The following is an 18,062-nucleotide window of genomic DNA, read 5'->3' on the forward strand; positions in this document are numbered from 1 at the left end:
CTTTAATATCCTAATAGCTTGAAATATCATGCAGGACAACGTCTGTGGGGTCCACTAGTTTTATTATATTCTTTATTCCTACAAAATTATTGCAGTGTTTCCCAACGTCGGGCCCATGCCCCACAGGGGGGAAATTTGACAATTCGATTTTTTTATTTATTTGGAATTTGAATTTCAGTTTTTCATTATATATTTTGAAATTTAATAATGTTGTTGTCTACTTTCGTTAACAATTTCCTAGTGATGTCTTTCTAAAACCTATCAATTAAGTGATTAATTCATATTTTTAATATTAAAAGATAAAAGTCAAAAGTCAAAATGATTTATTCATATAGGTAGCACACTTATGAACGTCAAAAAATACATATTAAACGCTTCTAATTTTACATTCACGACATGTTTGTTACATAGGGTTCATAACTTTTATAAAGGACACAAAAAAGTGAGGAACTACTGATTTAGTGCACATTCGCGGATGCTCGGTGGACCCATGCGACTTCTTGCGGAGTTGTGAGCTGCGATATCGCGGGCTACTTAATAGTGAGGAAGTTGCCGCACCTTCTTAAATTCTCATGTTATTTTCACACGTCTATATTCTATCTATAACATATTTTTATATCTAATCGTCTTCAGAGAAGAGAGCAAAAATAATAAATAAAGAAGTAATGTTAAATCCGTTTGCTCACGATGTTTTTCTTCACTATTGTTAATAATTATAAAACATCAACTTACAGAATATGTTTTCCGAGACCTTCCTTTTCTTTAACGACTTTCAAAAAGTCCGCATCTTTTTGATTAAATATTTTATCCCAGTTCAAATCGGGTTTTTTCACTTTGTCCAAGTTTGCGATACGCTGCGTGAAGTTGTTGAGGACGGCGAAGTCTCTGTCTATGGAGTACAGTTTGTCTGATACGTCACTTCCCAGAGCTTCCATCACGAACAGTGAGGCGATTGCGTTAATCTGAAATATGGTGATATTAACTTCAATCGAGTTATGTAACCTAACGTTAGTTAAAATATATATGTCGGGGAATGCTCGGATTATTAGGAAATGTTCTGATCGAGTTAATTGACCGGCGATTTTTATTGTTACTTTGGTTAATGATTCAGATTCATTCAATTACTTTGAAGAATCATAACTTAATTTGTTATTATTTGGAATCATTAACGAAAAGTACGAATATTGTAACGACCAATCAGAGCAGAGCATATGCCATCTGGACTTTGGACAGTACGTTCGGGGAACGCAGAGTAGTTAAAAAAAAATATCATATAGTATATGTATATCATAGTAACTCTCCGCCACTCTCTTTAATCGCCATGATTTTTTTTTACACAACGTTTGTAAGGAGCTGCAACCATTTCACCATGTTCCACATTACATCTTAAGTAATTAATAATAATAACATAAATTAAAAACAAAGACTTGTCCTCTATCAGCAGGAGGCATGGTGAAATAGGAATAGGATTAAAAGGAATCAATCTAAATGAAATACTGTACGATGATTATTTGTGTCTTTTGTGCTCGCCGTTTACCCACATGACGCCCACTAAATACGCTAATGACGATATTTATTTGATATATATATATATAATGTTAACAATCACATAGGGGCTGAACAATGATTTTCTAAATTCTATCTAATCTAAGTCTAAGAAAGAACTTACGTTATTCTTTGCTTCGTAAGTCCCGAAGGAAGCAACCATATCCTGAACATACAGTTTCCACTCTTCGGTACAGAGGCGTATTCGTAAGTCCGTCGTCTCCTCTTTAGACAAGAGGAAGAATTTCGTTATCCTTTGCACGTCGCAGAACGGTTGCGCTGGATTTTCAAGGTTCGATGTGATAATCTTAAAAAAATATTATTAAAAGGTTTTATTGCATTATTATTAAGGGAGCTAAGGTGGCTTCAGCATGCGACTCTCATACTTAAAGTCGTAGGTTCGATCCCCGGCTGTGCACCAATGGTCTTTCTTTCTATTTGCACATTTAACATTCGCTCGAACGGTGAAGGAAAACATCGTGAGGAAACCGACATGTCTTATACCCAAAAAGTTGACAACTGATCGCCTACTTGCGCCTATTAGATTGACAAATGATCTTGAAACAGACTCAGAAATCTGAAGCCCAGACCTAAAAACATTGTAGAGCCACTAATTAATTTATTTTATTATTAATGTGTTTCAAGTTGGACAAGAAAGCCGGCTATAGCTCCATTTTTATTTAAATTCCATCCATTCCAATGTCAGAAACAGTTATTGAAATAAGATATCTCTTTTTTATTGTATTTATTTGATTTAAATTTGACTTTTGAAATTTTTTTCTAAAAAAGTGTACACTACACACTACTGTAAAGAACTGTACTGTGTAGTGCTCAGTATATGAATTTATCAAAACCAGTCGAGCCTACACACGTATACAAATATCATACCTGTGCTCGTTCCGGGTCGGCTAAGCCTTCGAGCCCCTTCTCGACAATGTCCAGAGGCATGCTCAAGAGGACCCTTACCCCTTTGGGGTTTCGCAAAGAGACCTCGTAGATCAACTTTTCTATATTAGTGTTGATGTCCACCATTTTGTTCGCCACTTCAATTAATTTCGACAACAGCGTAGAATAAAATAACGCGTCGTGCTTTTGTTCTTTTGAGACGAATTTCAGTATAAAATTGGTAATTCGGGACAATCTGGCAAGCGAATATTATTTATTTCGTTAGTAATAATATATACAGAATTATGTTACATATATATATAATACTTACATATTAAAAACGTCAATTGGATTTTCATCAGTGATTTCATTATTAAGAACGTCCGATGTGTTGCCCCCCTTTTTTAAAGCTTTATTTAAGAATTGAACGCCCGTTATAGACGCGTCTGCGAAGTCTTTGAGCGATTTATATGCATCTGTATCTCCGAAAACAGGTTCAAAGAGATTGATAAATTTCTTAATTCTGAAATGGGAATACAAAATATTTATTTGTTACATTACAAAAAAAGCAAAATCATAATTTATTAGGAATGCAACGGGCGGCCTTATCGCTAACAAGCGATGTCTTCCAGTCAACCAAAAAGTAATGAAAATGACAATAAAAAAACGTGTAGTACTCGGGGACTGCCGCGGTAAAGCTATTGCATAGCATTTTTTATCAACTTACGCAGTAATAATTATTTATTTATTTTTTACTAGCTGACCTGGCTAACTTCGTTCCGCCGTACAACCTTATAATATCGTTGTTACTTTAATTTAACCTATTTTAGGATTTCATTAATGTTAAGTATTACATTAATACAACTTTTTTGCAAATACAGAAATGTTTTATTGCTTGCCATTGGGAAAGAAGAATGGCAGTTTTACACATTAGGCATCTTCTCTCTAGCGTCAATATGGCGATACTGCGTGTTAAGCACTTTCTGATATTCAACATCTTTTGATCAGGATCAAAGCATGGTTATGCATCTCCTCATTCACCTCAAGATCGGAATTTCTTGAACTAACACGAATTCGACGTAAAATGATGCGTAGTTTTGTCAACAGATGGCACCATATGGTTTTTGCATTCGTAAAATTAATTAATTAATTTATTGTTATTCGATAACTTATTCGATATTTTATTGCTTATTCTGCTATTCGGGACGGAAACAAATTCAACAAATCAAAAACCATGGCAATCGGTCCAGCCGTTCTCGAGTTATAAGTGTTGTAACAAACCCGACTTTCTTTTATATATATAGATTTATGCAGTATTTTTTTTCTTTGATATTAATTTAATCACTACTCTACCAGACTCAGACTAACACGCCTATATTGTCTGTCTCACTCTAACGCGTACCGGCTGCCTCGGCCGCGCTTACGCTACGTCACCGATCTCGTCAGAGATGTGAATACGCAGTATGCGTTCTGTCCCACTCTAACGCGCATTATTAATACCTATAATACGTCGTCAGGTTTATTTTCGTTAGGGAATTTCGTGATTCTGTCGCCGAGATAAAATCTATGCAATAGCTTAAAAAAAACAAAATTCTAAAGCTAAAGTGCAAGAAGTGCATAACCAAATCAACGAAAATAAAATTAGAAGTAACATTAAAAAGTTAAACATTATATAATCTAAAATAAAAATATTATTACAATAAAAAATTATGTATAGCCTATAATAAAAAAAAAATTAATTCAGTAGTTTACGTATGAACGTACAAAGACACGGGTACGTAAGAAAAGTCACTGTCCGTGCCGTAAATGATGCCGTCGACTTCCGGTGGCAGGAAGCTGTGGATGGAGAGCATTCGCAGAACTGCACTTGTCATATTTCCGACTTTGGCTAATCTCTCGTCGCCGGATAACTTCGCGTACATGTTGCCAGCCTGGAGAAATAAATAACATTAGAGCAGTGTTTCCCAACGTTGGGCACACGCCCCGCAGGGGGCTAATCGTTAAGGGGGCTAATCGAAATTTCATATTTTTCGAATTTTTCATATACTATGTATCGATAACAATTTCCTAATAATTTCTTCCAAAAAGGAACAATATGATATGTTTCATTAAATTAACGATTTTTATTAATTAAAAGTATGATGAAAAGGGGGGGGATAAGGTATTTAGTGAGGCTAACTTGGGGCATGGCACAAAAAAGGTTGGGAAACACTGCATTAGAGGCTTGTTTGTAAATATTTTATCGGCAGGCGTCGGGACCTGCAGATGATGATGATGATTTATTAATAAAGAAATACTAAAATATCATCACTCCATCGATATGGACATCGTCAAATATTGATTCCAAACTATGAAACAATTAAATAGTACAGTAATTAAGTAAACAATAATAGCAAAACAAATCGGATCAAATTAAATTATTATTCACAAAAGCAATAAAAGAAATCTTAATCCCAAACTCAAAATAAAAAATAAACTTCATTCATTAACCGTACAATTATATACGTCAACAGAAAAGATGTTAAATTGATTCTAAATTTACATTTATTATTAGTTCGTAAGAAGGGCGTAGTGCAGGCAAGAAGAACTGGCAAGAAACTCTCCACATCTCAATGATTAATCAAAGTTACAATAAAAATCACCGGTCAATTGACTCGATCAGAACATTTCCTGACATGTATTTACCATTATTATTGAATTATTTTAAATAAAATAACACAAAATTATACCATAGTTATATATTTTCCTAAATCCATCTCCCACACCAGATCCATAAGAATCTTTTGTAAATCATCTTTCGATATCGAACAGAGCTCGTTCACAAACGTACTGAGATGCTCTGCATTCTCAATATTTATTACTTTCTTCATAGAATCCACGTTACATCTATCAAAGCTTCCATTCATTATCTGAAAATAAAAGATTACTTCATTCTTTAATATACTAGTGCTAGACAGGCTACTTCTAATTAATTTGCGATATTTTTGTAAAAATAAGTGTTTGATGATTTGCTATTTTAAAAGTACCAAGAGTTTTTTACGCCGGTTTTTTCTCTCGGCCTACACCCTCTGTCTTCTTTGCCGATGAGTAAGGATTTGATGACGTGGAATAAGTGATACCTGTATCTTATGTTCCATAATAAACATATTTTTTTTATTATTATAGAGTGGATTCCTAGAAGAGATGGCTCGAAAGCGATAAGGCCGCCAGTTGCCCTCCTTTTTAATAAATTATGTCAATTGTATTACGTTTCTATACTTAATACAATTGACATAATGAATAATATGCTAACTTTTGCAAATTCTTTTTACCACCTGCATTCAAGTGTCAGAAATAAAAGTAAATCAATGGTGCTACAACCTTTTTGGGTCTAGGCCTCATATTTGTGTATCTGTTTCATGATAATTTGTTAATCTAATAGGCAAGTAGGTGATCAGCCTTCTGTGCCTGACACACGCCGTCGACTTGGGTCTAAGGCAAGCCGGTTTCATTCACCATTCGAGAGAATCTTAAATGCGTACATAGAAAGAAAGTCCATTGGTGCACAGCCGGGGATCGAACGTACGACCTCAGGGATGAGAGTCGCACGCTGGGGCCACTAGGTCAATACTGCTCTTTCAGCAACAGTATTAAAGTAATACAAAATTTAATAATGAATTACAATGTCACGATGTCACAAGTATTAAGTATATCTGTTAACATATACTTACAGAACCGATTCCGATGTGTGCAGAAATAACACTTGTAGCCACATCTTCGCCAATATTTAATTTATCCTCCAGGTAACGTTTAACGCGTGTAGGGTTCCTGAATAAAGCTGATACGCGGATACCATTCTCTGAAAGTTATATAATAAATAAATAATAAATATAAAAGCCTTTTATTTCATGTATCAAAGTAAACTTGTGTGATCCTATTATTTAATACATAAAATTCTCTAGTTCGTGTTCGTTCCCATTCTCCTCCGAAACGGCTCAACCGATTCTTATGAAATTTTTAATGCATATTCAATAAGTCTGAGAATCAGCTACCTACTTCCTACCCCTAAGTGATAAGGGGTTTTTTTTATTTTTTAACCAAATTTTTTTTGTTTACTTAATATTTTTTATGATAGAACATACAAAAATACATACAACCCATGATGTTTACCCCCCTACGATCAACCCCTATTTTTTATTATTGTAGTTCGTTATTTTTATTGAACTAAAAAATTTTTTCCTAGAAATAATATACATGGAAAACGACGTTTGCCGGGTCAGCTAGTATTTTTATAAGAAAATAAAGTACACTAAATTGTTTGCTATTGTATATTATCTGTACTAAGTATCACCTTATTAAATATTTAATTCATAAGTTCGTTTAAATATTAAATTTAAAAGTGTATTTCTATTCACTGACCTTTAAATAAATATCCGTGTTATTTAAATATTACACATCATAATAAATGAGATTTTAATATTTATTTCCAACACACAAATATGCAGTATTTACAACATGCTTAACCTTATTAATAGCAAAAAATTTATAAATACAAAACTAAAACGAATTTAAAAAGTTTGATCCCTAATGTTTGCATAAAACAGGTATTTTTTTTTATATTTTCACGCGACATTTCACGCAAAAAAAAACATATACTTGTATATAAGAATGTATTTCAATGTTTTTTCTAACGTTTTAAAATTTGTTTATAAATATTTTAAGTCAGCCGATAACATACTCGTGATATCCAAGAACGTCGGTTCGTCTGCCACGTCAGCCAGCGTGGCGATCAGTTTGATCGCGTCGGGAATAGAACCCGCCACCTCCACAATGCTCTCGTTGCTTATCAGCGGCATAAGCTGGCGTTTTAATTGCGTTAACCTGGAAAATCTGTTGGTTAACAATATGTCGCAAAACGTTTTGAAATTTGTAATTAAGGAATGTATGTATTCCTATGGTTTCACTAGTTTTAGCTCACTTTGCAAGAAGGCTCGCAAGTGTGTTACCGGGCTTTTCATAATTCCCTAAATCGAATTGGTTCGGAAATACTTCAGTGGGTACACACTACACATCGCCGTGTTGCGCGGTAAAAACTGCATAAAAAAGGGTTAATGGAACAACGGATGTCGAGGTAATACGAGTGAGGTGATGAAACTCAGCTGCAGGTATAAATCTGAATAACTCTCTCCGTGGTAAATGCGGTAGAAGATACAGATTGACCGCACATCTCCACGCACCATCAAGGGATAAAGCCACTCAGAAAAGGATTAATCGTCGACTCGAATCGCTCTTCATTGAATTCGGTCAAGTGGAAGGAGCTGGTACTGGGAAGCTCCCGCCCAGAAGTGACAACAATGCAGCCCGTAGTGAAGCAACGTCTTGCCTTTCTGAGCCTTTCCCTCTTAACGACCAAGGATGAGAACAAGAAGGTTATAGCGATAGTTGGACGAATCAAAGCGATTGCCTTTGTTAGAGACCGGATGTACCGAAGCAGTCTTCCAGCACTTAGGGATAATGCTGAGCAAGTACTGGTACCAAAAAAGACGGGAGCAAGTATACAGCACAATCGGGAAGATGCCAGCAGGCCCGCTCGACTTATAAGAAATATAGAGTTTGCGGATAGCACGTTGCCGGAATATGATTTTCAGTACCGAATTATCCCACCGCAATGTGGTCGGTCATAAACTCGAGTTGGACGCGAAAAGACAGCCTAAAAGGTCAGTTTTACCCTTCGCGGTATGGGCGAGCTAGTCATTTTCCCTGGTGAAACGAAGAGCTGACAGAAATTCCCTTGGACAGCTTTTATTAATTCCCTTGGACAGTATTTTTTAGGCATGCATGTCTTTTTAAGGATTTTAAATAAATAAATTTCGTGCTAATAGCTCTTTTAGGTATAGTAGACCTAGTATTCACAATCGTGAATCGTGTTCAGCGCTGTCAAATATATCAAAACTTCATACAAAAGTATGCTTTGACAGCCCTTGAAACTAGGTTGAAGTTTGATTGACATTCGGTCGTTAAGACTTTTGAAAACACAAATTGTACTTACTTGGATTGTTCAAATGTAGGTATTTCCTGAAATTCATCCATGGAGGTGCACTCATTGTTCACGTTGCATATAAATGACTGTAAAAACGTTAATAGACCAGCGCTTGGCAGCGCCCGCGCCGCAAACTGGCCTGAAAATATCGACTCAATTTAAACTTCATAATTTAAAGAACCTGCCTAAACGCTCTCTAGGCAAGATGCATCACATCAGTTCCAATGACGTACCATTCCAGTAAACACGTAAAACGTCAAGTTATTCACGTGTTTATTAATCTTAAATTACACGCATTATATTATTTACAAGTATGATACGTCATCGTTGATCCGACTAATCAGACAGTAACAAATAACTTACGTGTAAAAATTGATTTTTAATATACTTTACTCCACTATGCCAAAGCCACAAATATATAGACTCACTAACTTAACACACAATTAACACTTTATTTTTCATAATGTCAAATAGCCTTTTAAATTCACAGAAGAAATAAATGCATTCTTTTGTGAATTTGCAATTGTGAAAAAAATTGTGTTTATTTATTTGTTCTTCAGATTTGAGTTTTAAGTTAAGAAGCAATTTGTATTACTTACATGTAGGAAAATCCTGATTATCAATGTTAAATCGTACGATACAAATACTTGAGATGACTCCTACAGCCCACAGTATACCAGCCACTGTAATCTAAAACCAGAAAGAGTCACCATTTAACCAAATATTCATTTAAATAATAACAAATTAATATTTTATGAATCCATTTTATCACTATGATTGCTCTGTTATATTATTTTCCCGCCAATCATAGATAAAACCACAGAGTATATACGAACTATACATTGCTCGAATTTCGAATGAATATTTTTTGAAATTCGAACCACAGATTCAAAAGTTTTATGTAGATCCAATATATCAATCATTAAAGTAAAGAAATCAACGTAGAAATAAATAACTTTTTTGTTATTATTATTATGATAAGACTATTCTCACGTTTGTATTATGACATACAATATATTTAATAATACACCGAAATTATGTTTTTATAAAAAACAAACAATAAAGACATTAATTATTAATTTTAAATAATTCTTAAAAGACAATAATAGACCGGCGGCCTTACCCGGCTTCGCACGGCTGGTCATGTTTGTTTGTAAAGCGAAATATTTCCTCTTTATAACGAGGAATATACTATATTATGAATATAATATAGTATATGAGGATTCTTATTCTATTTACTTACTGGATTCCTCTTCCTCATGAGATAGTCCTTCCACAGCAGCAGTCGTAGCTGCACTCCCGCCATCTTTTCCGTAACTAATCTGTCCCGGCTACATTACTGTAATAAGAATTAAATTAATAATTATTACTAATATTTTGTTGAAGCACATAAATCTAGAATAATAAAAGATGAAGAAATCTTCTAACATCTAGTAAAAGCATATTCAAAAAATTGGTTATGACGCAAAGTGTTACCGATTACGTAAAAGATACATTTGATAGACCTCTTCCAGCCAGTGATGCAGGATATTGATTAGAGAAGGGAACAATAGATTTGGTAAATATTCTACATTTGCACACTAAGTTACACTTAACAATTTTTCTAACAATCTACAGTTTAGATTACAATCTAAACCAAAATATAATGCCCACCCAAGCCTCGGACCTACCGACAGAACCTAGCCCCGCGTTTGGTTGTTCCGCCCTTATCCAATTAACGCCCGAGGGAAGGCCGACATCCCGCGTCATTACTCGAGAAAAATCAACCGTTCGTGGGGCTTTTCAATAGAACTGTTATTTACGAAACTACAGAAAATAAAAATGAATTTTATCTATTTTAAGTACTCAGATATTAATAATACAAATTTTACCACAAAGAACGGTTCGGTGGCCATCGATACATAATCTTATACTTGAATAAGTCCTGAGTACATACCTCCTGGTACTGCTCCTTACTAGGCACACAATTACGTCAGCCGTAAGGATTTGGAGAAATTGTTAGTTTGGGAACAAAGAGAGGTTTGACTGATGCTGTACCTTGCCTTACAATAATAGTTCACACGCACAAAACACTCACTATAATAGTCTAAATGGAGGACGTGACTATTGACAAGAAATTAAAAAATGCATCAAACGTTAACCGAGTGAATCTCAACAACAATGAATATGTATTTCGAACACAAATCTATTTATTAAAATACCTGATTTATAACAAAATTGTATTAAAAATCACCGGATATTGCTGTATAAAATATAAAGTATCACGTACCAAGCGGTTTCTTTGACTGGCTGGCGTCTTCGCGGGAAATATTGAGGACAATAGAAGTTTTATTTATATTCTAATTATTAAATACAATTAGTATATATTAGTTATATCGATATAAAGTAACTAAATATTAATTATGGTAGATATAGTAACGTATTCCTTATACAAATTTATAAACCAAACACAGTGTTAATACTTAAGGTAATTATTACAGTGTTGTTTGATGATTTGCTATTTTAAAAGAGTACCGAGAGTCTTCTACGCCGGCTTTTTCTCTCGGCCTACACCCTCTGTCTTCTTTGCCGTTGAGTAGGGATGCCTACAAATTCAAATTTAATGACGTGGAATAAGTGATACATGTATCTTATGTTCTATAATGAACATATTATTTTTTTTATCTTATTTATTTACAGAGACAAATAAAGCCCAGTAAGTGTAAAACTAAATAAGATACTGCAACACGTCAATGTGTCACAATAGGGTCTCTAAGGCTTGATATAATTACTTAATATATATATATAGTACTAAAATTAGTTCTGTACACTGAATACATGGACAGTTCTGTAACAGTCATGATCATTTAATTAATAATGTAATAATAAAGATCAAATATAGAGTATGTTAGCAAGTTTGTTTCAAGTCATATATTAATTTATAGATATTTTTTTAGGTAAATGCCTAACACTACATTAAGTCAACACTGCTAAGAGCAAAGCAGTCGTGGTAATGGCTTTAACGTGCGACTCTCATCACTGAGGTCGTAGGTTCGATCTCCGGCTGTGTACCAATGGACTTGCTATATGCGCATTAGCTGTGAATAATATTAATAATAATCTTTATTTATTTTTCTCACAAAAACTTCGTACATAAACAAGTTACAGTTATTTATTATCTTAATATATATAAATTACGTGTCACGTTGTTTGTCCGCTATGGACTCCTAATCTACCGAACCGATATCAATCAAATTTGCACACCGTGTGTAGTTTGATCCAACTTAAAAGATAGGATAGCTTAAGGTGGGAACTGACCAACGTTACGAGGTGTAATGTAACATGTAATGTAATGTTACACAGCGAGCATTCGTGCAGTCAGTACGTCGTGTTACGTCGTGTTTCCCCGTAACACGACGTACTGACTGCACGAATGTTCGCTGTGTAACATTACATTACATGTTACATTACATGTTACATTACACCTCGTAACGTTGGTCAGTTCCCACCTTTACATGTCAATTTATACCCGCAATGTAATTTGACACAATTCTAACAGATGGCGCTGTGTTGAAAGTACCAACGTTTCACATAAGCTACAATTTAATGGCATAACCACCAAAAAAGCATGGTGATGCCCATGACTGTTGTTTTCCTGCCGTTTCCTTTGAATAGTTTACTACTTTGTAATATAATAAAAACCTTAGCCACAGCAACGCTTGACCGAGTCTGCATAAATAATTCTGCATATATATATAAATAATTGTATTTCTTCTATTGAGGGAAAATGCTTGTTTGTATGAGACTGATGAATTGAATGAAAACATCGCGAGGAAACCGGGATTCCTTAATTATTTATTAATAAAAGCTTGCCAACGTTCGGCACACAGATACAGAAAAATAAAATACAATATTAAATGTGACAAGTACGTTAACAAGTAAGTAAGGTTAACATAACATACACGACAAGAGACAAAAAAATAAAATTATAAAAACTAAAGGTAAATTTTAAAGAGAGGGAGAGATAGGATTCTAGAGGTACACTAAATTAAAATTTAATTGAAAGATTGGGGCAATCGACCTGATTGAATATCTTAAATGGAAACGATATATTATATCAATTAATTTTCTACAATTCTCCAATGACGATGACTTAGACCGTAAAAGTCGACGGCGTGAGTCTATAAAGGTGGGAACTGACCAACGTTAAGGTGGGAACTGACCAACGTTACGAGGTGTAATGTAACATGTAATGTACTGTTACACAGCGAGCATTCGTGCAGTCAGTACGTCGTGTTACGTCGTGTTTCCCCGCAACACGACGTACTGACTGCACGAATGCTCGCTGTGTAACATTACATTACATGTTACATTACACATCGTAACGTTGGTCAGTTCCCACCTTTACGAGGTGTAATGTAACATGTAATGTAATGTTACACAGCGAGCATTCGTGCAGTCAGTACGTCGTGTTACGGGGAAATCAGCGAGCAACGAGCCGCTTGTTGCTCGCTTTGAGTGCTCCACCCGGCTGTCGGTTTTTTGGCGAATCCTTTGACTGTTACGCGGTTCAGTAATTACGCGTCGCACGTCGCGAGTGATCATGATTATGATTTTCTATAAATTGTGTCTTTTTTAAAGTACTTTTGGTCCAATTAAATTCAACAGTTCTTCAAAATTGAGACCTACGTACAAAGTTTTTATACTGTCCAGTAATCATTTGGTTTTTAATATTGCAATCAATAACAAACCACTTCATACGCCTGTGTTTTAAATAAGTTTTATGTCCAGTAACATTTTTTCTTCTTCTTAATTTGGATAAAACAATAATTAAATAGAATTAAAGATATCAACGTTATCACTATCACATCTCGTTACACACAGTTTTGACGAGCATGTTACGCCGATTTTAGAACACAGCGTAACATGCTCGATGCGTAACACGCTCGATGCGAATGCTACATTACACCTCGTAACTTTGGTCAGTTCCCACCTTAAGACAAAATATATCACGGAATAGACACATACATTTCCAAGACCGTTGTTTGAGCCACTATTTTATTCTCTGCTAACAGAAGAAGCAATAATTTGGTAGCATTATGCTTAACATGATATTAAATTTGATACTCAAATAAGCTATAATTTAAAATTAATTGGTTAATAAGGGTGTCGGTCACGCGATCCGTTCGGATTCCGGACGTGATAACGCAAGTTGCGACTGTCATTACCGAGTGTCACTTGTCATTATTATTGAATAGCTTGGATTCCGAGACTAATAGGGGGTTTAGTTTCCGACTAGGTCTCTCATATTGCTTATTATTGTAACAGAGACATTGCGCTTGCTGTCTCCGACACTATCGACAATCGACATCTTTATTCTTTATATTACATTCGAAGAGTGATTTCACAGAAGCGATATTTTGTATATTATGTTTTTTTGAAGTTATCCTTCCATCCTACACCGTCACAAAAAACCGATACCCTGAAGTTAGCTATAATAGTCAACAGTTTAGTTTATTTAATTTTTTTATACAACGACTGATGCTGTATTTGTACGATATTTAGACAATGTTTCTACAAGAATATTTGTATCATACTTTAGCTATCAAAAGCCACTTGTAACTCACATGTCTACTGATCTTCAACCAATGGACTTGAATTAAATAGTAAATATCAATATATTTACTATTATATATAAGTTGCATACTAAAATAAAAAATGTCAATTTGTTTAAGTATGTAGAAATATTTTTTTTGCGATATTTAAATAAACTTTATTTAACTCGATAATGTGTTATAATAAAACTTTCAATTTATTAAATACCTTTTTTATATTGTTAGTGTAGTTTTTTCTACAAACGTAGAATAAAAATTTTGAAAATATTTTTATCTTGATACGCCAAAGAAGTATAACTTCTAACGCGTGTATCTATTTCGTATTGGCTTAGTATTGTTAGGATAATGTATGTATTTTTGTGGATTAATAAATAAATTATTATCAATGAATGATCGTGTATTTAAGACATATATTAAGTATTCTGAGGGCGTGAGTTCGAGTCCCGATTGTGCACTGATGTATTTTTCTTTCACACGAGTATTTTACATAAAAAACACAATAATAATGTTTATATACTCACTAACTTACATACTTAAGCTACAAACTAATAAAAATTATATTTAAAAATAATTAGCTCATTCCTGTCATTATCCTAGTTCTGCAATATAAGGACAAAATATATTGATTTGTCAGGCACAGAAGGCTGATCTATATTTTATAGAAAATCATCAAAAAGCATTGCAGTTTAAAAAAAAAGTGCTGTATGGCGTTGAAGTGTGACCAGAATATTATTATTTTTATTCCTATGACATACTACTTTATTGACAACTTTTTTAATTAGTTTCATATTAAAAAAGTTGTCAACAAATATATATAGTAAATATAGTTACGACGGCAATTGGACACAATTTTCCACCAAAACTGAATAAACTTTTGATATTTTTACTTATTTCAATTTTGACGGCTTACATGTGTGTACACAAATGCAAGTTACCAAGTAATTGCTCGTTCGATAAAGTAAATACTTTAGGAAGTGCCTAATCACTTGACGATTGTATTACGTTTCGTAAATTTTCGACAACTTAACTATAAATACTCAATTACAAAACATTATTACTCGTACTTTAAAGCTTACCTCAAATTACTAGTCGTAATTATAGTTGTATACATTTTTTGACGTTTACGAAGTTTTGTTTGCAACATAAACGCGTCGTAAAAATATTTTAGTGTTATAAAATATCAAATCATATTTGTTTAGTAATATAAAATAATGCATTATTTTATTATTACTAAAAAAATATAAACTAATTTAGTTAGACGAGGGAGACACTAATAGAGTCTCTTGGGTCTAATTAAAGATATAAGGTGGCACCTGGTAGTTAGTACAGGTGACCCCAGAGCTGGTGCCGTAATGGAACAATGCCACAGGGCCCAAACCTTTTAAAATTGTTTTAATTTTCTACATATTGATTTTCAATCATTATTATTATAAAAATAAAAAAAAATATTAAAATTGTTACAAGTTTTAGTATATTTACCTATTAAGATATTTAAAAGTATCTCTGACGACTTGTGCATAAGATATATTCATGCGATATAATTATCATGTGAGCTATTTGCGTAACATAGTTTCCGTGTAATCGTATTGTTGTCACATACAATGACATGGCCCGGCGTCACTCATTGTCCGTGAGACAAGATGACAAGCAAAGGTTACGCTTCAATGAATGGCGCTTTTCTGTTATTGGAACAACTATTTAAGGATATTCACTTACTAACAACCTAAGGACACAAATATTTCAAACAACCTCTCCAGCTCTATATAATGTATAATTATTATTATATTTCTACATATATAATTATTATTTATTATACGAGTAATAACTAATCTTATTACTAGTATAATAAATAATAGTAGCAAAGCAACATTTAACATTCGCTCGAACGGTGAAGTAAAACATCGTGAGGAAACCGACATGACTTAGACCCAAAAAGTCGACGGCGTGTGTTAGACACTGGAGGCTGATCACCTACTTGCTTATTAGATTTAAAAATGATCATGATCAGATTAGATTCAGAGGCACGGACCTAAAGAGGTTTTAGCGCCACTAATTTATTATTTTATTTTAGCTACAATACAATTACAATTTGGATAGATCGCCTACATTTAAACGAAATTAATAAATAAGTGACTGACTGTTGTGGTCTCTGGCAGAATGACCAGTGCTGTGGAACACGTCTGCTCCACAGCATAATGCTGAGCCAGGGCCAGTTACAACCGCAACACACATTACACACTCAAAGTGTAACTTATACCTTTTTTTCTTTCCATAATTTTTATTATTTTTCTTTTTCGATTATTTTTGTGTGTTTCTGTGTGTGTGTTTGTAGTAATAACTTTTCAACTCACTCTAAGTACAGAATAACCTAGTGGCAGGTGCGTTACGCTTGTTCAATTAAGTTGTACCGAGAATCACAACAGGCAATTATCATGTTCAGCTGTTAATTATATATAATATTATAATAGAATATTCGAGACGAAGATGCGAGTTAGCTAACGAGTTATCTATTAAATCATCTCAATAATTGATTAAAATTTTCCTTTACATGGGCCTTTTGAATGTGGATGGATGTATACGTAAGTTATCAAAGTTACGTAAGCATTCATATATGCGTAAAAATACCTTTAATTAAAAAGTAATTTAATAAATTAATATATAATTAATCAGAAATTAAAAAGCATTTCAATTTATACAAATTAATACAATAGGTATAATGCTTAGTCTGCGTGACCTGCCGTCTTTGCACCTAATCAAATAGACTGCTGGAACAGCTTTTCATTTGAATGAGTTCAATTTTGAATTAGAAAAAACAATTGTTAACGACACAAATAATGTGTAAAAATAATCAAACTTTATACACATTTCCGTATACAAGGATTACATAATATTCTTTGTTTAAAGACAAACTCGGTAAAAAAATTAAGCAGTAGGAACTTAAATTGCAAAAGCCAAGTATTGTTTACTTATCGCTTGTGAAATCTGTTTAGCTGTTTCAATGAAAATTACTGAGGAAATCTTTACTTCAAGTAAATCGCGATTGTGGCAGGATAGAAGATTCTGCAGCTTCACTATAAATTTGACTATTTACTAATTTATTAAAGTTACATACATAATAATCTACAGTATATGTCACAAGCTATCTTTTCTAAAATATATGACAATTTTGGTACACATAAATTTTACACAAAAAATTAAAAACACATGAAATAAAATAAAAATACTAGTAATTTTTGCTTATTGTTAAGCAAACAAAAAAAATACTAGCAAAACAGCGCATAATGTATGAGATAGGAACTTACAATGCTTTCTTTAAATTTATTAGCCCCCTACCAAATATATTCAGCTCCGGATAAGTACTAAGACTATTTATTAAATTATAACCGATATCTGTAATCTTACGTTTTACGCGTACATTTTTACGTACATTTGGTTAACACAACAAAGTTATAATAAAATCACTGTACCTTGCTTTGAGATGGGCCGGACACTTAGATTTTATGTGAGGTTCGTAAGTAAATCCGAGATACATAAAACCGAGTGCAGTAATGCTCTAGCCAGGTGTTAATTATGGTTTTTACCTTTAAGTCTTATTAATCAACTCTGGATGACCTGAATACTTTCAAAGTGTGTAATAAACACAAGGTTACGTAATGGTGGTAATTCTCTTTGATTCAATAGTAGCTGATATAATATAATTAGAAGTAAATAATATTAGAAGACATTATAGAACACATAGTAGCTACCTGTTAACATAGATAGAAACAAATTATTTAACAAAACATTCCCGCATCACTCACAGAAGTTTATTGTTATACCATTGCCGAACAATGACAGTAGCTTTTTGGAAGTGCTGCGAATTCATCAAAACAGCTTTAATTTGTATTCAGATATTCAGGAACTATAATATTATAAAAGAGATTTATGTCCAATACAGAAATATACTGTATTAACAATACTTTTACTGTATTAATAACTTTTTTTTTTAATTTTATTTTTATTAATTATTATTACTATAC

The 18,062-nt window shown here is 33.4% G+C and overlaps 1 protein-coding gene across 1 annotated transcript in view; it reads right to left on the bottom strand.

Moving 5' to 3' along the window:
• Nucleotides 1–18,062, bottom strand: part of LOC125056880 — a 61,653-nt gene that overhangs the window by 33,553 nt on the left and 10,038 nt on the right. Inside the window, exons 2-12 of the mRNA XM_047660199.1 lie at nt 9,693–9,788; nt 9,049–9,139; nt 8,459–8,588; nt 7,148–7,290; nt 6,141–6,268; nt 5,160–5,339; nt 4,195–4,361; nt 2,762–2,953; nt 2,434–2,686; nt 1,670–1,852; nt 733–962 (exon numbers count right to left, since the gene is read on the bottom strand). Of these exons, the coding sequence (XP_047516155.1) occupies nt 733–962; nt 1,670–1,852; nt 2,434–2,686; nt 2,762–2,953; nt 4,195–4,361; nt 5,160–5,339; nt 6,141–6,268; nt 7,148–7,290; nt 8,459–8,588; nt 9,049–9,139; nt 9,693–9,755 (1,760 nt within the window). The 5' untranslated portion in view covers nt 9,756–9,788. The remainder of the gene's footprint in view (nt 1–732; nt 963–1,669; nt 1,853–2,433; nt 2,687–2,761; nt 2,954–4,194; nt 4,362–5,159; nt 5,340–6,140; nt 6,269–7,147; nt 7,291–8,458; nt 8,589–9,048; nt 9,140–9,692; nt 9,789–18,062) is intronic.

This window comes from Pieris napi, chromosome 15, assembly GCF_905475465.1.
Source record: "Pieris napi chromosome 15, ilPieNapi1.2, whole genome shotgun sequence".
Lineage (NCBI taxonomy): Eukaryota > Metazoa > Arthropoda > Insecta > Lepidoptera > Pieridae > Pieris > Pieris napi.